The 19,100-nt window shown below is 41.5% G+C and overlaps 1 protein-coding gene across 12 annotated transcripts in view; it reads right to left on the minus strand.

The window, feature by feature from the left end:
* NAV1 (neuron navigator 1) overlaps nucleotides 1-19,100 on the minus strand; it is a 288,832-nt gene that overhangs the window by 46,172 nt on the left and 223,560 nt on the right. For all 12 annotated transcript variants that reach the window (XM_055368049.2, XM_055368047.2, XM_063709692.1 and 9 more), the window contains one exon: nucleotides 340-478. In XM_055368049.2, the coding sequence (XP_055224024.2) occupies nucleotides 340-478 (139 nt within the window). The remainder of the gene's footprint in view (nucleotides 1-339; nucleotides 479-19,100) is intronic.

Raw genomic sequence — 19,100 nt, forward strand, 5'->3', positions numbered from 1 at the left:
TCAAACTGAGGGTTTCTACCTATACCCCTAGGGTTTCCAACAGCAGGTGACATATATCTCGGGGTTTCTTTTTCTCCAGTTGGAATAGCTCTTACATGTATCACTCTAGATTGGTGTAGGCACTAAGTATACACAATATGACAACATCTAATGTCTTGGGTGAGTAGCCTTAGCTTTTTTTGGGAGGGGGTGGGGGCAACTCTAAAATGACCTGGCCAAAGGCCTGTGAGAACCAATCCCATGGAGTGGGTGTGTACGTGCAACCCCATACACAGACAGTGCCATTTGCCCTGTGGTTCACCTTGAGATGGCAGCTTGGGTGTTTGCAAACTCACGTACCACTATTGTTGAGTTCCTGCGAGAAGCAGTGGGAGTACTTGGGAGGGAGTTGAGTGAGGAGCTGGCATTGAATTCTTCTGAACTGAGATTGTCTGAGGCATCGCTGAGTCCACTACTGATGGAGCTGCTTTCATCCCAGCTACAGGACAGGAGAGATGAAGGTCAATGGTTAAAACAGAAGCCCAGGCAAAAAATAAATGTTTCACATTGATGCAAGAATGGCTCTGCACCAGTATATAGGCTAGCCAAAAGGAGAAAACCTGGGGGTTTGTCCTAGGTTTGTCAGCAACTCAAAGTGTGACTTAAACTTCCTTGTAATTTGGTGATGTTCTTTTACAAAACGAAGAGACTCTGCCTTTATCTGGCAAGAGAAAACATTGTATCTCCTTAACAGAAAGGTATTTTATAAAGGCAAGGTAATTTTTGGATCAATCTAATTATACAAACCAATTTCCTCTCCCTGTAAACAACCTCCATTCTTAAAATTAACATATCTTTGTTCATTTTTAGACGCGTTCTGCATCTATTCTCCCCCTCCTTTTCTAAAAATGTCTATAACTGGTAATGAGGCCCAGAAAAAGATTTCTCTTTTCTAGAACCTCTTAGACTTTTATCATTTCTCATTGAGCCTCCGTTTATGCAGTTCACCCTATCCTGGGATCGGGTCCTGCTTCTAAACAGAACATACTGTTCTTCTGTTAAGTGAACCAAATCTAAGGTGCTGTGGCCATGTAGAGGGGCCAAATTTGTGCCGAATGCATTCATTTCTCTGCCAATTGCTTGGAATATCAGGTCTGTGGTATTAGGGGGATACTGCTGTTAAACGTCTTTATCTGTAAACATCTGTATCCAAAAACGCTACTTCATGCACTAAGTGAACTTACTACAACCTCCATATCTTTGTAGCTTGAGCTCTACAAACATTCATTTGACTGTTCTTTTTTTTTTTTTGAGACGGAGTCTTGCTCTGTTGCCCAGGCTGGAATGCAGTGGCACAATTACAGCTCGCTGCAACCTCCGCCTCCCAGGTTCAAGCAATTCTCCTGCTTCAGCCTCTCAAGAAGCTGGGATTACAGGCACCCGCCACGACACCCAGCTACTATTTTTTTTTTTTTTTTTAAGTAGAGACAGGGTTTCACCATGTTGGCCAGGCTGGTCTTGAACCCCTGACCTCAAGTGATCTGCCCGCCTCAGCCTCCCAAAGTGCTGGGATTATAGGCGTGAGCCACCGTGCCTGGCCTGGCTGTTCATTTTTGGGTTTAACAAGTTTCAGTCAGAAAGTTTACCCTTAGCCTCAAAACTAGCCTCCTCTACCATTTATATTAATTTCCTCTTATTCTATCTTTGCTATTCACATTTCTTTTCGATCACATGCATTGTTTTCTAAGCTCGAATTCTGTCTCCTGTAAGCTTTCTTCAAAGGTCCTGTTTTCCAAGTCTTTCTCAATTCCTTTTGGACCTGAAAAAGTTCTTCAGATTTCACTTAAGTTTTACAGCCTAAAACTGAACACGGAAGTTCAGTAAGACTGCTATACATGAGTATCTGTTTGTGCCGGTAGGAATTAACTTCTAAATCCTTGTTATCTGTGTTCAGAGTAGGTTCGTTTATCAGCATTGCATATATGCAAGGACTAAAAGGCTGAAGATTTTTTTGTGTGAATTAGCTGCTATCTGAAAAAATTTTTCTTTTTGATTTATTCTGAGTTTCATATCATGGAACAAAAATCAGACATGCAAGTCATCTAAGTGGTTGGCCCAGATCTCAGCTGGCTCCCTCTAATTCATGTGCTGGGAATAGGAAAGTGGGTGGTTTGGACATTTTGGCTTTGTTGCTCTGTAGTGATTTATCCAAATACATTGAGAAAGAGCAAAGAAAGCATGGGGATTAGAACACACTACAGAGTTCTTTAAATTTTATGACTATGAAATATAGCCGTTATTGAATGACAATCAACCTCTTCCCCTCTTCTCCTCCTGATATATATTAAACCTCACATTTGTCCTGTGCTAAGATGTCATACCCCCTCACTTCGTAGAGAAAGAATACTGAGGAAAGATCAATGCTGGTTTTATGATCCTATCAGCTCTTCCAGGTCAAGATAAGATCTTTGGCAAGCAAGCAAACAAACTATTCTCAGCATGTTCTCTAAGTCAAAGACAGAGGAAGCCTGTAGCACTGAATATTTCATCTGAGATTAATTATTGGTAATCAAGGTCGTGAAGCAAAGAAAGCTCTTATGGAAGGACCCTCGCAAAAAGAGGATTGCTGCAGCTCAGAAATCCAAAAGAAACCTTCCTTTGCCCCACATTTATGGAAAGTTTAATACTGAAATGGAGGAGGGAGATTTATCTTCTAGGAGAGCGTTTGGGTCCTCCTTGCTCAAAAGACATTCCTTCCCAAGCTCTTTTCCTGCAGTGAGGAAGTATAAGCCTAGAATTACCAAGGAAGGTTGGCTAGAGGATATAAATACTTCCTAGCAAAATTCTTTTGCAAGTTCTGAAGAAAAGGAAAATTCTGTTGTCATTACATGAGAGTTAAGCATCTCCACTGGAGATGCTCCACTGAAGACAGCATAGTTTCTTTCTTTCTTTTTCTTCCTCTCTCTCTCTCTCTCTCTCTCTCTTTCTTTCCTCTCACTGTGTCACCCAGGCTGGAAGGCAGTGGCATAATCTCAGCTCATTGCAGCCTTCGCCTCCCAGGTTCAATTGATTCTTCTGCCTCAGCCTCCCAAGTAGCTGGGATTACAGGTATGCAATTTTTGTATTTTTAGTAGACACGGTGTTTCACCATGTTGGCCAGGCAGGTCTCCAACTCCTGGCCTCAAGTGATCCACCCACCTTGGCCTCCCAAAGTGCTGGGATTATAGGTGTGAGCCACCACACCCAGCCCTCTTTCTTTAAACAACAACAACAACAAAAACCCACTATTACATTTGAATGGCTTGAAAAAAAATAAAAGTTAAAGAGTGACAGAGCAAGACCTTTTGTTAAAACAAAAAAGGCTGGGTGCAAAACTCCTCCTTGAAGCCAGGTGTTCAAGACCAGCCTGGGCAACAAAGCAAGACCTCTGTCACTACAAACAAAACAAAAGAAATAGTACATGCTCTAATAAGGATCCAGATCTTATATAAAGGAAAAAGGAAAAGTGCTCCCTTTTTGCCCTCCCATTTTTACTTCTAAGGTAACTATTATTAACAGTTTTCTGTGCATCCTTCAAAAATATCCCTATGCATATATCTTCTAGCTGTTTGCTCTCTGGATCTGCTGAATAGTTGACATTATGGGACCACACTTCATTATCCTGGAGATTCTCTACACCTGACTTAAACTGGAACCTCAGTCTTCCTCTTTGTTGTTTTACTCCTTGTTTCTGTGAAGTACCTCTTCCAGTAGGTTTCTGAAAAGGGGTGCTTTGGAAGTAAACTTTGTAAGACCTTACATGTCATAAAATGTCTTTATTCCATCTTTACACGTGAGATTTTGGGTAGCCACAGAATTCTAAGCTGAAAATATCTTCTTTCAGAATCTAAAGGCATTGTTCTATGTCTGTTTCTATTGTTGCCCTTCTGATTCTTTGTCCTTGTATGTGACCTGTTTTTTTTGTCTCCCCTCTGGAACTTTTAGCATCTTCTTGTGCCCTGAAACATCGCTAATGATGTGCCTTGGTGTGGGAGTTATTTTTTATCCATCGTATTGGGTACTTTACCAGATGCTTTGAATCTGCAAACTCATTACCTTCAGTTTTGAGAAATTTTATCAAAAATTTTTTGATGATTTTCTCTTCATTTTTCAGTTCTCTCTTCTAGAGTATTTGTAATTCAGTTAACAGATTTTTTGGCTGATTTTCTACATTTCTCTCTTATTTTCTAGTACCATTAAAAAAAAAACAACTCTTTTTTTTTTTTTTTTTTGAGATGGAGTCTTGCTCTGTCACCCAGGCTAGAGTGCAGTGGTGCAATCTGGGCTCACTGCAACCTCCATCCCCTGGGTTCAAGCGATTCTCCTGCCTCAACCTCCTGAGTAGCTGAGACTACAGGCGTGTGCTGCCATGCCTGGCTAATTTTTTGTATATTTAGTAGAGATGGGGTTTCACCGTGTTAGCCAGAATGGTCTCGATCTCTTGACCTCGTCATCTGCCCGCCTCAGCCTCCCAAAGTGCTGGGATTATAGGCGTGAGCCACCATGCCCGATCTTTTTTTTTTTTTTTTTTTTGTAGAGTCAGGGTCTCCTTATGTTGCCCAGGCTGGTCTCAAGTGATCCTCCCACCTGGGGCTCCCAAAGTGCTGGGATTATTGGCTTGAGCCAGCCTGGCTGCTAAACTCTACTTTTTGAGCAATGGCCTCAATTTTATCTTCCATCCTTTCTATTAAGTTTTTCATTTCTTCTATCACACATACGTATATAGGTACACACACATATAAATATATAGACATACATATATATACACATAAATGTATGTATGGGTATTGTGTATATGTATATGTATATGTATATTTTAGAGACGGGATCTTGCATTCTTACCCAGGCTAGAGTGTGATGATGCACCATAGTTCACTGCAGCCTCAAACTCCTGGGCTCAAGTGATCTTTCTGCTTCAGTTTCCCGAGTAGCTGGGATTATAGGCATGTGCTACCATGCCCAGCTAACTTTAAAATTTTTGTAGAGCCAGGGTCTCACTATGTTGTTCAGGCTGGTCTCAAACTCCTGGCTTCAAGCAGTCTTCCCTCCTCAGCCTCCCAAAGTGCTGGGATTACAGTTGCGAGCCACTGCGCCCAGGCTTCTACCATATATTAAATTTCCAAGGCTTCTTTAAAAAATTTTAAACAGCATACTGTTCTTTATTTCAAGGATACAATCTCTTTTTCAACTCTCAGAGACATTCATTCACTCATTCATTTGGAGGGGCAGGTTTCCAATGTCCTTGCATAGTTTCTGGTTCCAAGTTGCTTTGTTCTGTTTGTACTGGCGGGACTTCATGTTATAGACCTTCTGAGATGTGTGATGAAGCTTGGCTGTTTGCTTATATGGAAGACTGGGACACTCATTATAAGTTATTGAGAACCTTTGTGCACATGCAGTAGGACTTGTCAACTATGGCTTCAGTATAGGGAGATGAGATTGGACTGATTCATTTAAGTTTTTTCTCATGGGTTGGTCAGATTTCCTAGAGGTGAGTCTTCCAAACTCCAGCCTGCAGCATGTAAGACCAGCATTCTACAAGCTGAGTTAGAGAAGAGCCTGGAGCTTTCAACATTCAATATGCAAAGTTTCATTTATTCCCCTCTCCCTTGTTTTAGTTCAAAATCTATGCCCTCACTTGTGTCAGGAGTCCACCAGTCCAGAGATTACCTGTTTGACTCTCTCCAGAAAATGTCTCCAGTCTTTTGTTAACGGAGGGAAAGGGCTCCCCCTTTGGGAGCAGATGGAGGGGAATGGAGGGGAGAATCTGAGAGTCTAAGTGTTTTTTCTATAAATTTTCAACCAGTCCTCTTGTTTTTAGACTTACCTCTTCCCCTATTAAAGCTACCTGATGCCACCAATTATGAAGCTTTTTGAGGATTCTGGGGTGCAAATTGAGTTGCTGCTCCACTTCCTCCACTGCTGGCTCAGGATTCGACTTTAAGTCTGATCCATCAGTTCATACTTGCCAGTCTGATTTCCAGCTTCCCATGATCTCATCACTATTATCTCTTTCTTCTCCTATTCTTTGTCTTTGTGGTTTTATGACTTATGAAAAGAAAAACGCTTTATTTTCAATTAACTTTTGTGGTAGTTGTGAAATATGTGAAATATATCCTAAGTGACTCTTTTGGATAAGATATCCTGGTGGGTAGCCTTTGAGTAGAGAGAGGTGAGGAGACATTAGCTTTGGAGTTCCAAAGTCAAATTACACAGAGGCAGAAGAAACCATCTAGATAATTTTTTTTGAGATGGGGTCTTGCTATGTTGCCCAGGCTGGTCATGAACTCCTGGGTTCAAGTGATCCTCTTGCCTCAGCCTCCCAAAGAGCTGGAATTACAGGCATGAGCCATTGCACCTGGGCTAGATGATTTTTTTTGAAGACTCAAGAGCTGTGGGAGAAAAAAGGCTGGATGGACACTGTCCATCCTGAAACATATGACTGGTTGAGGTGTAAGAATAGAATGTCTTTAGAAGAGTTTGCAAATTTTATCAGTTCATCAGTCAGAGTACTGCAAAGCAACTGCCTGGTCACTCAAGATAGCAGGGAGAAGGGAAGGCAGCTTAAATATGGCATCAAAAAGAATAAAGTAAAGAGGACAGGGCTCAGAGTTATGCAGGGCTACTGCATCTGTTGTTTGGCAGAAAGAATTTCTTTGCTCACTCTAAGCTGGATTTTGCTGTCTCCCTCCCATTTCTCTTTATATTTGTTTCTCACATAGATCTCAAGTACAGAAAAAAGAGCTGGGCAACAACAAGCTAGGCCTAAATTCACGAGGAGGTGAAAACAACAAAGAATGCAGAGACCTCAATAACCCTGTATAATCTAATCTACAAATCCAAACAACCACCAACAGGCTACTGATGTACGACAGAAATGGTGTCAAAAGTTTTTATTTGGGGCGAGTTCTTATAAGAACAATGGCACTTTGTCATTTTCATCTACCCCCAGAACAGAGAGGAAATGAGTCTGAATGAGCATATGAGAGGTTGAGCCAGATATAACAGGACAATGAAGATGAAGAACCTTGTCAACGGATATTTCAAGGGAGCTATAACAGATTATAGAGGTAAATTAAAGAACTTTCTCCACGGGATACTTATTTTCCCACTTACTATTCTCCTCATATCATCTAGTCTACCCTCCCAAATTTACACGTCTCATTCCCTATTTCCACTAAAAAGTGTCACCTTTTCCCGTCATTGCTCTATCAAAAACTTAGGTATGTCTTCAACTCCTTTTTCTTCCCCCTCCTCATCAAGATTGTAACACATCATTGATTGTATTACCACTTTCCTCTCAAATCTATCTCTTCCTTTAACTTTCCCCTGCCTTTGCTCTGGTTCAGAGCCTAATGTCCTCTCACTTGAGCCACTGTGAAAGACTTCTTATCAGTTCTACTCCTCCCTCCCTCTAACATGCACTGAATATAATCAGAAGCCTAATCACCCAAAAGTGTGGCACTTAGCAAAACCTTCATTAGCTCTCTGTTACTGACATGATAAAATAAAAATTCTGCAGCCTGGCTGGGCATGATGGTTTACACCAGTAATCGTAGCACTTTAGGAGGCTGAGGAGGGAGGATTGCTTAAGGCCAGGAGTTTGAGACCAGCCTGGGCAACATAGTGAGACCCTGTCTCTCTGTATTTTTTAAAAAATATCCTACAGCCCATTTATCAAGATTATTCATGAGCCATCATTAATATAGTATAGTGATTGACAGCACAGATGTTGGAGCCAGACTACCTGAGTTTAATCCCTATAAACTCTGCCTAGGGTTAAATTCAACTTCAATTGAGCAAACAGTCATCAAGCTCCTAGTATTTTTTTTTTTTTTTTGAGACGGAATCTTGCTCTGTCGCCCAGGCTGGAGTGCAGTGGCATGATCTCGGCTCACTGCAAGCTCCGCCTCCCAGGTTCACGCCATTCTCCTGCCTCAGCCTCCCAAGTAGCTAGGACTACAAGCACCCGCCACCACGCCTGGCCAATTTTTTGTATTTTTAGTAGAGACGGGGTTTCACTGTGTTAGCCAGGATGGTCTCGATCTCCTGACCTCGTGATCCACCCGCCTTGGCCTCCCAAAGTGCTGGGATTATAGGCATGAGCCACCGCGCCCGGCCCAAGCTCCTAGTATTTATAATGCATGGTATCAGTTGCTATGGGCATTCAAAATAAGTGGCTATCCAGAATGAGCGTATAACCCAAGGATGGAGAAAGGTGTATAAATGAAATAAATCCATGACAGAGGTATAGACAACATACATAAAGCAATACAGACGAAGGAATGATTTCATCTCCAATAAAATCCAGAAATATGACTTTACCATGTTACAATACTGATAAACATAATGCTTTATCCACTTTTCTCCACTCCCATCCCACTCCTACTTCCTATGTTCCCCAGGATTCCTATTAGGTGACCAGCTCTCTTGCCTAATTTCCTTTTAGAAATACAGACCTGCATGAGGAGCCAGTCCTCACACCACTATGCAGTGATCTGTGTGCTGCTGAAGACTCTGGAGTCCTGGCATTATCCCAGGGATCTGACATCAGTGGACATAAGCCCTATCTGTTCATATTTCACATAGGCATTTTCCATTTCCAGATCAAATGCCAAGTCTTCCATGAGGCTTTCCATGATCCTCCTTGCCAGAAAAATCCCATTCTCTTTTATGTTTCTACAGACATACCTATACTTCTGTTAGAGTGGTCTGCCTTGAAATAGTTATGTCCACACATCTTTTCACTAGACTATATTTCCCTGAAGGTTAGGATTAAATCTTATGCTTCTTCATATCCCTCATACAATATCTTGTATACAGTGGGCACTCACTCATTGCTTATATGAAAACAAGAATGCATAACTTCAGGAAAAAGGTTATGATTTTGGAGCTGCTATTTATATATTCTCCAAGAATAACTAGTAATTTGTTTATAAATGTAATCCTTGCTTTGGGGTTGGGGGAATTTATTAACATTCTCTTTTTAGAACTTTCAGTACTCTGCTGAAATTCCCTATCTATACAAAAATGTAATTCACCTTTTCTACTGGATCCTTAAACATATTTATAAAAAGGATTTTACAATTCTTGTCTGTTAGTTTCAACATATGGCTCATCTGTGGATCTGCTTCTATTGACTATTTTTTCCCTCAGTCTTATTTTTTCTGCTTCTTCCCGAGTCTTGTAACTTTTTATTTTATGCCAGATGTTTTGTGTAAAAGTGTGGCAATAGGTATATCCAGAAAAGGACATGTCCCTTCCGCTGTTAGGCCGCTAGGATTGAGAGCTGAGTCAGTCTAACCTGTCACAGAGCCAGGTTTGGGCTCTGTTGTAGGTCAGTTCACCAATTTTTTTTTTTTTTTTTTTTTTCTGGACGAAGTCTTGCTCTTGTTCCCCAGGCTAGAATGCAATGGTGTGGTCTTGGCTCACTGCAACCTCCCCCTCCCGGGTTCAAGCAATTCTCCTGCCTCAGCTAGGATTACAGGTGCCTGCCACCATGCCCGGCCAATTTTTGTATTTTAAGTAGAGATGGGGTTTCGCCATGTTGGCCAGGCTGGTCTTGAACTCCTGACCTCAGGTGACCTGCCTGCTTCAGCCTCCCCAATCACCAAATGTTTTGAGGGCAGGATCAGGACTGTCCTTTCAGTAGCACTTAAGATCTGATCATAGTGAGTCCCCAGAGATCTCTCTATGCCATCCAGCCCAGCTGCCAGCTTTGGGCTGCTGTGGAGTTCTCTGCACTCTTGGTGAGCCACTTCTGTGCATTCAATGAAGGATTTTTGTGCTTTGGAGGGGGTCTTTCTCTACCCTCCTGCCCTGTTCTCAGGTTCCACTGTACTGTACTGCACTGCTGCTGTATAATCAGTGAAGGCCCTGTGTACATTGGGTGGGGGCAGGGATCTTTCTCAGATTTCCGTCCTGCCCTTAGCCATCAGCTTGCTGCCACTGTGTACTCAGTGAAGGCCTCATGAGAACGATTTAGGGGTAGGTGGGTACTTATTTGCTCTATAATTAGGGCTCCTTATGGCCAGCCTACATGTGGCCTTCAAAAGTTTGTAGGAAATCCAGCTATTTTCTCCTTATCCTCATCTATGGTGGGTTTGCTCCTCTTAGCCATACCCCTAGGAGGAAAACAGCCATGTATTCCATCTCTTCTAGGAATGGCTCTTCTCTTTCTGGAATGTAGTTCAATTAGAGTACTTTGCATCCTTAGATATCTGTATTTTTAAAAAGTTATGTTTGTTGCTTATCCAACTTAGCCTTGTTGTTAGGATGAGAGTGATAGTGTAGGACACTATATGATTCCCTTCAATAAATTAGCCCCTTGAGTGCTCTTAGAATAAATAAAGCCCTTCATCTAGGGCTGCTAAGAATGGCAACTGATTCCTCCTCTTGTTTTCTTGCCCACTTCCTAGCACTGATACCATAGTCTAATGAACACTCTGATGCATCCATCTCCTCTGTAGGATGAAAAGAGGGACTGTGAAGAGGCCAGCTCAACTGAACACTGCTCTGTTTGTGTCTGTGCAGACACGTGGCAATGCATGGGGCAGGAAACACTCCTCCCCTCTGGGAAAAGCACCAACACTAACGTAGTTCTTGGCTAGGATTGGCTACCCCTCCCAGACTTCTCTCACACCGTCTGCTCCCCACATTTTAGGCCCAGCTATTCCATGGAACTTGAATAGCCAAGGGAGCCTGCAGGCAGCCAGAGGGCCAAGGGTGTGGGCTAACTAACTGGAAGAGTGGACCAGCTTCTGACTACATAGGAAAAAATCCTTATTGCTTCTGTAGCACAGCATGGTTCTTAAAAGTCAGACTTGAACACTGAATCTGTTCTTCTGTCCAGAATATATATGCCTGGCGAATCAGTAACTGTTTCTCTATTTACTACTTAATGCATAAGAGCTGTATACATGGAACTCTACTTTCTCTTCTGAGAGTGGAGAAATATCTGCGGTACAATAGGCTGGTTTTAACAGCTGAGAGTTTTCTTTTTTTCTTTTTCTTCTCTTATAATTATTTTTACTTCCAGTAGAGTTTATGGAATTGGAAGCCTAGGGGATACCTAGGACTTCTTGCTTCCTCATATAGGAAAGAGAATAACTAACTTTATCATCTAAACTGGAAACAGGTTCCAAGACAGCAGGAAGCTATTTGGCCACAAAATGTACCCTACCTCATGGAAACAAATCCCCAAATCAATCATGAAAAAAAGCCAGACTCAGAGTTGGAGGGCTTTTCAGTCCCCATCACTATACCAACTAGGTATGCACTGTATTCTATCAAATATACAAACATCAAATGGGGCAGAGGGGTAAAAGAGCATCAATAATCACAACTCTTGATATTGTCTCACTTGCTACACTTGATGGATGGTGACCTAGGTTAGGCAGTGAAATAGACAACAGTGACAAAGTGTGAATTAGACCCAGGGACTGAGAGTAATCTGATAACCAAGATAAGTAGGAGGCTAGCAAATGTGATGAGCCCAGTTCTAGGTTTGCCAAGGGCTAGAATGTCTATGGATCAAAATAAAAAGAACATTTTTCATAATGCAAGTGTTTTAGATAAGGCTGTCATTAGATGGTTCTGCAGCCAGCGATATCTCATGACATTTGCCCCTGATACTCAAATTATTCTTGATATTTTAAGGAGACAGGGCAAAGAGCACATAAAGCTGGAAGTGGAATCAGTCCAAGTTAGAATTAAATACATACAGACTCAAAACTAATCTGTCCTCTTGAAGAGGCTAACCTTATTGGCTAGAAATGGACTGAGCTGATCTCAAAGAATACACTACTATAGACCAGAATGCATTCCTAATATTTGCTCTAGTCTTGAAATTTTCCATAGCTTTCTTGGAACTACACCAGATTAAAGCTAAGATATAGCTTTCCTTGCTTGCTACTTTAAGAATACTCTTGCTATCTATGATAAAATGTATTATGTTAAACCATGTGAAATTGCCAATCTTATAGGTAAAAAATTGGTCAAACCTGGGCACTTTCATATGATTCAACATCAAATATATTTATTTTTGTGTTTGGTCTACACTTTAGCACTTGTTTGCTACAAAACTGTGGTTGTGGATTCTAAACTCTCTTTTTTTTTTTTTTTTTTTAATTGAGACAAGATTTCACCTTGTCACCCAGGCTGGAGTGCAGTGGTGTGATCTCAGCTTACTGCAGCCTTGACCTCCTGGGTTGAAGTGATCATCCTGCTTCAGCTCCCCAAGTAGCTGGGACTATATGTGCACGCCACTGAGCCTGGCTAATTTTTTAATTTTTTGTAGACACAGGGTTTCACCATGTTGCCCAGGCTGGTTCCAAACTACTGAGCTCAAGAGATCTGCCTGCCTTGGACTCCCAAAATGCTAGGATTACAGGCATGAGCCACCATGCCTGTACTTACTCTTTTTTTTTTTTTCTCTGAGACGGAGTTTCACTCTTGTTGCCCAGGCTGCAGTGCAATGGCGCAATCTTGGCTCACCACAACCTCTGCCTCCCAGGTTCAAGTGATTCTCCTGCCTCAGCCTCCCGAGTAGCTGGGATTACAGGCATGTAATTACCACCACACCTGACTAATTTTTGTATTTTTAGTAGAGATGGGGTTTCACCATGTTGTCCAGGCTGGTCTCGAACTCCTGACCTCAGGTGATCCGCCTCCCTCAGCCTCCCAAAGTGTTAGGATTACAGGCATAAGCCACCATGCCCAGCTGACTTAAACTCTTAATAGGGAGAGACCAAGTTACAAAAATCCAAGTCAAATGAAAGAAATGACAACCTGTCCCAGTCTAAGACTAGTTTGGTACATCTGAACAAGGGAATATGTTTCGGACTTTCCTCAATCCAAAGTTCCAAAGATATCCCATTCTTCAATGGTCTTTTATGCTTTCTTCAGACCCATTCCTGGAGGTGAGCCACTCAGTTCATAATCCATACTTCCCTAAAGGTCACTCAGACAGTCATGGAGATGTGATCCCTAATGAGAAAATTAGCAAGTGATGTTCCATCTCTGGTCCCTGCAGCAAGTGGACTCCTTTGTTAAGACGTTGGTGACCTACACCTGTGTTAATATGGTAGCCACTAGCCATATGTAGCTAATGAGTACTGGAAATGTGGCTAGTCCCAATTGAGATGTGGAGTAAGCTTTCAAAGACTTAGTAGAAACGGAAAATATATCTTAATTATCTTGATAATTTCTATATTAATTACATATTAAAATAATATTTTAAATACATTGGGTTAAATAAGACATATTACAATTAATTTTACCTGTTTTACTTTTTATTTTTATTTTTATTTTTTTTGAGACGGAGTCTCGCCCTGTCACCCAGGCTGGAGTGCAATGGCGCAATCTCGGCTCACTGCAACCTCCACCTCCTGGGTTCAAACAATTCTCCTGCCTCAGCCTCCCAAGTAGCTGGGATTACAGGTGCCCACCACCATGCCCAGCTAATTTTTGGATTTTTAGTAGAGACAGGGTTTCACCACATTGGCCAGGCTGGTCTCAAACTCCTGACCTTGTGATCTGCTCATTCAGCCTCCCAAAGTGCTGGGATTACAGGCGTGAGCCACCATGCCTGGCCTTTGTTTTACTTTTTTAAATGTTTCTACTACAACATTTAAAAATACATATGTGGGCCAGGCGCGGTGGCTCACACCTGTAATCCCAGCACTTTGGGAGGGCGAGGCGGGTGGATCACAAGGTCAGGAGATGAGACCATCCTGGCCAACATCGTGAAACCCCGTCTCTACTAAAAATACAAAAATTAGCTGGGTGTGGTGGTGCGTGCCTGTAATCCCAGCTACTCGGGAGGCTGAGGCAGGAGAATTGCTTGAACCAGGAGACGGAGGTTGCAGTGAGCTGAGATCGCGCCACTGCACTGCAGCCTGGCGACATAGCAAGACTCCATCTCAAACACAAAAAACCAAAAAAACAAAAAAAGTATGTGGCTTGCATTAGATTTCTGTTGGAAAGCGCTGTCCTAAACAGGAAACTTTTGGTCAATGAAATGTCCACTTTAAAGAGCTGGAGTTCTTTAGCTGCTACAGTAGTTACATTTGGTCCATGACCTGAGAAAGCTACGGTTTGCAGTTAAACTTCAGCTGATCCCTTTGATGGCAACAAATGTGGTAACATTTTTAGGTGCAAACACTGAAATTATGAGCCATAGTCCTCGGAGACCATTCAAGAGGTTAAAGAGGATAAGTGATTTTTAAAAAAAGATAATAGAAGAGTCAGAGTGAAATTGGGCAATTTTGTGATGCTCAGTTTTGAAAAGGAATCAAGACCATCTAGAGAAACCAACATTCTGTTCAAGTACTGCCAAAGTTCTTAAAGTCAGTAACCTCTCCTACTCCTCATCCCCATGTGGCCCTAGAGAACTCCAAGAGCGAAGGGGAGTACAGTGTCTGCTTCATTACATGTCTGTGGTTTGGCAGAGATCACAGCAAACTAGCTTGACCTGGCCAACAAAGCCAGGCAATGGGAGGAAAGGATGAATCGCAGAGTGAGAGATTTAGAGGAAGAGAGGGTGGGGCAGAGAAGAAGCCAATGTAAATTTTTTTGAGTTAAGGCTTTGCCAAGTCTTAATCAAGGGTAAAAATCACCAAGAAGAAAGGACTTTAAAGAACAAGGTAATCAGAGTCTTATATGAAATTGGAGGATATGTGCAATTAGGAAAATTTATTTGGCCCCTTGATATATTGGCAGCAAGCTCTTACAATTCCAGTCCTATAAGAAAACAAATGGTTTCAATAACTTTTAAAAGACATTTCCTCAACTCTAGTTTCAATCACAGAACTATCTGATTAATTTGTTCAATTCTCAAATGCTGAAGCTAATTTAATGAATGGACCATAGCTAGGGAAGCCCAAATTCAGATTTAAATCCTACAGACTGGTTACATGGCGTTATTAAAAAATCAGAAAAAATAGTCATCACAATTTTGGAGGCTACCATTTTAGAGTATCTGTTGCAACACCTAGGTAATGAATTCTTACTCAAACCCAACTGGGAAGATTATGAAGATTACTACCACGAATTTTGTAAATATTTCCTGGGCCAGGTGTGGTGGCTTATGCCTGTAATCCTAGCACTTTGGGAGGCTAAAGTGGGCGGATCGCCTGAGCTTAGGAGTTCAAGACCACCCTGGGCAACATGGTGAAACCCTGTCTCTACTAAAATACAAAAAATTAGCTAGGAGTGGTGGCACGCGCCTGTCATCCCAGCTACTCAGGAGGCTGAGGCACAAGAATTGCTTGAGCCTGGGAGGCAGAGGTTGCAGTAAGCTGAGATGGCACCACTGCATTCCAGCCTGGGTGAAAGAGCAAGAGTCTGTCTCAAAAAAAAAAAAGAATATTTCCTGAAGATCAAACCCATCCAAGAAAATTATACTCCAATGCTCTACTGTACCTTGATCATTCTGTTCGATGCTGAAATAATAGATTTCCACCATTGCCTTTTTCTTTTAAGTCACTCAGTTATAGTGACTGACAGAGTTCTCTATGGCACTTAGAAAGGAGTTAAAGCAAATAAACACAGGGACATGGCACCTCCAAGAATATAAAAGGCCACCCTAATGTGCCCATAGAGAAAGGACTTCTGTTATTTCTGATGATTCTTAATATAATGGAAAAGTGTGAAAACTTGTCTGCTTGGTTCTAAATTTAGTTCACCTCAAGGCTTCCTTGCTGAAGTTCTAGCCACCTTCAGCATACCCACTTTAGCTCACTCTCCTTTCTGATAAAGGTTCAAGTGTTTTTAATGGTGGCAATAGGGCCATAGGTCCAGACCTAGGCAGAACCCCACTCAGTCAAAATAAAGCCATGCATTTCTGTGCTTGTTCTTCACAGACGCCATCTTGCCAGTGGCAAAAGAAAAGTAACTGGTCTGGAGAACCGAATGCCCTTGCAGTTATATATAAAATTCTATGCATGTGCAATCTTCTGGTATCTGATCATACTTTCAGATTCTCAAATGTGTCTATGACTCAGAAAATTGTCTTTAAATTATCATCTTGCCTCCTAACACCCTGCTTTAGGCATTGCTTTCTTGATTCTGGCATTGAATTTTTGCCCTAAGGTTAAGAGAGTTTCTTAAATTTAGACCATTGTTATGGAATAAATTATGTTCCCCCCAAGTGTATGTGTTACAGCTGTAACTCCCAGTGACTGTATTTGGAGATGGGGCGTTTAGGGAGGTAATTAAGGTTAAATGATCTTATAAGAGTGGAGCTCTAATCTGACAGGACTCGTGTCCTTATAAGAAAAAGGAGACACCAGAGAGCTCTCTTTCTGTGTGTGCACAGTTAAGGCCATGTGAGGACACAGTGAGAAGGTGGCTGTCTACAGCCAGGAAGAGAGGCCTCATCAGAAACCAACCCAGATGGCACCTTGATTTTGCACTGCCGGGCTTCGGAACTGTGAGAAAATAAACTTCTATTGTTTAAGCCACCTGCCCTGTGGTATTTTGTTATGTCAGCTTGAGCAGACTACCACAACCATTAAGTTATGAAAATAAGCTTATTTTATCTACATGTCAATATCCCCCATTGAACTACATTGGATATTGACCACCTCTATGATTCAGGCTAGTTTTCAATTCAGATTTACTGCCATCAGATTTTTTTTATCATGATATCATAGGTTATTATAGGAAAATTAAATACCCGAATCCATCAGCTAGGCACAGTAGAAGCTATGGATTGAGAAAATCAAGGAGTCAGGCAAAGTGGAAGGAATTATCATCGCTGCTTGGACTTGGCAGCGAAATAATCCCGGAGAAATTCCATCTTTCTGTGATGAAATCAGGCTCTATATGTGCTCCTGTAATGACATGATACACAAGTATTCAGCCCTGCAAACAGCTTGGATAGCACTTTGTGGAACAAAATGGATGCAATTGGATTAGAGGTATCAATATATTTTATTTGGATCTTAATGTGGGAAAGGGTAATTGCAGGGTAGTAGAGGAGAGACAGAGAAGTGAGAATATAGAAGGGAAGACATGAGAGACTGTTTCCAAGCCGTCGGTTAAAGCTTTGCCATGTCAGCTGGCAGGGCCAGAGCAAGAAGAAAGAGCAGAAAGTTGAGCTGTTTAACGGGAGTCTCCTTAATTAGGACCAACTGTGGGTGAGGAATGCTGACTCGGCTGGCCACAATTTGTTTGAGTTTTCTCTAGTTTCGGAGATTTCCCTTTTTGTCTGCCCCAAGCCTTTGCCCTCCTGTACTTCTTTCACAGGAGTGGGAATGAAAAAACAAGGCACGTTCCTCTCTTTTTCAGATGTTTCCAAGTCAGGAAATTGAAATCCTTCAAAGAGTGAAAGATAACTGAGAATCTCAAGAAAAGCAAAAAATTCTCAGGGATACCATCAAATTCACCTTCAAAGGATAAAAGGCAGTCCTCTAGAGCAAGCTCTGGAGTACTGAGTATGTACTTCTATCTCTACTAGTCGCTATTACTACAGTTGAGTTAGTGTACTTGTCTTAGCCTCAATTTCCCAAACAGGTAATTCAACACCCACTAATCAAAAAATCTTTAGAAAGTTTGAACATCAAGGAAAATGATTTTGATTCTTAACTTGGTCAAGAAAACATCTTGAGGAAAACTAAAAAGTCACAAAATTAAGGTGTCAATTGATGTGAGTGACCTTACTTTGAGTTTCCATATTTTTATTGGAGAGGGCCTGAAGGAGGCTCTAAGAATAGTCAGTAGGATTCTGTTCAGAACCAACATTTTTTTTTTCTCTTTCTAAAACCCACATAGATGTCCCATTTTAAAGATTTTTGGAAAGGGATGAAAATGATATTTGATTTTAAATTTCATGAGATACTTCCTACTTCCTCACCACTGTCTCACCCATATTCTTCCTGCAGTGTTTCCTTAGGAGTCCACTGCACAATTCCAAAATCCCTAGCTAATTGAAAAGAAATGTAGAATAGTGTCTGCATTTCTGCACCTTCTCTAAACCAATAAGGAAGTAAGAGATAATTGACAATACTCCAAAAAGTAGGAAAAGTTTGGCTTAAGGGTCCAGAGTAGGGGTTGGCCAGATAGTAAATATTTATGAGGCTTTGCAGGCCATAAAGTCTCTGTCACAACTACTCAATTCTGCCATTGTAGCACAAAAGCAGCCATAGATAGTATGTAAACAAATGAATCCAGCTATGTTCCAATAGAACTTTATTTATGTACACTGAAATTTGAATTTCACATAATTTTCATGTGTCACAAAATATTGTTCTTCTTTTGTTCCTTCCAATCATTTAAAAATGTGAAATCCACTCTCAGCTTGCAGGCCATACAAAAACAGGCAGTGGACTGGATTTCACCAAACAGGCCAAAGGTCACCAGCCCTGGGGCTAGACCAAAAAAAGACCCCCTAAAAATGAAAAGAAATAACAATTCCATAACTGACAAGTCCTGGGCGAAAAAGCAACTCTGGGCTAAGAATGACCTCTTGGATTTCCACTTTTATTACTTCTGATCTAACCTGCTCAATTTTCAAGTCAAAACAAGATTTTTCCACTACTGATTCAGTTTTTTGGGTTTTTTGTTTGTTTGTTTTCTTTGAGACAGGGTCTCACTCTGTCACCTAACTGGAATGCAGTGGTGCAAACACAGCTCATTGCAGCCTCAAGCTCCAGAGCTCAAGGGGTCCTCGCACCTCAGCTTCCTGAGTAGATGGGACTACATGCGGGTGCCACCATGCCCAGATAATTTTTTTTTTTTTTAATTTTTTTGTAGAGACAAGTTCTCACTATGTCGCCTAGGCTGGTCTTGAACTCCTGTCCTCAAGTTATCCTCCCGCCTTGGCTTACCAAAGTGCTAGGATTACAGGCATGAATCACTGAGCATGGCCTCTGGTTTAGTTTTGACTCAGAAAAAAAGGAAGGGGTTGGAAAAGAATAGAGAAGAAAAAGAAAAAAAGAAGCATTCGTACTGCTTGTACGTCATTGCCAATCCCCCATTCTGGAAGTAGGCGATGCCTTAAAGTGGGATGGAATGACTTATGTAGGGTTGACAGAAGCAAAAACCATTTTTGGTCAGAAGCACAAATTCTTCTACACAGG

Source organism: Gorilla gorilla, chromosome 1 (genome assembly GCF_029281585.2).
Source record: "Gorilla gorilla gorilla isolate KB3781 chromosome 1, NHGRI_mGorGor1-v2.1_pri, whole genome shotgun sequence".
Classification (NCBI taxonomy): Eukaryota; Metazoa; Chordata; class Mammalia; order Primates; family Hominidae; genus Gorilla; species Gorilla gorilla.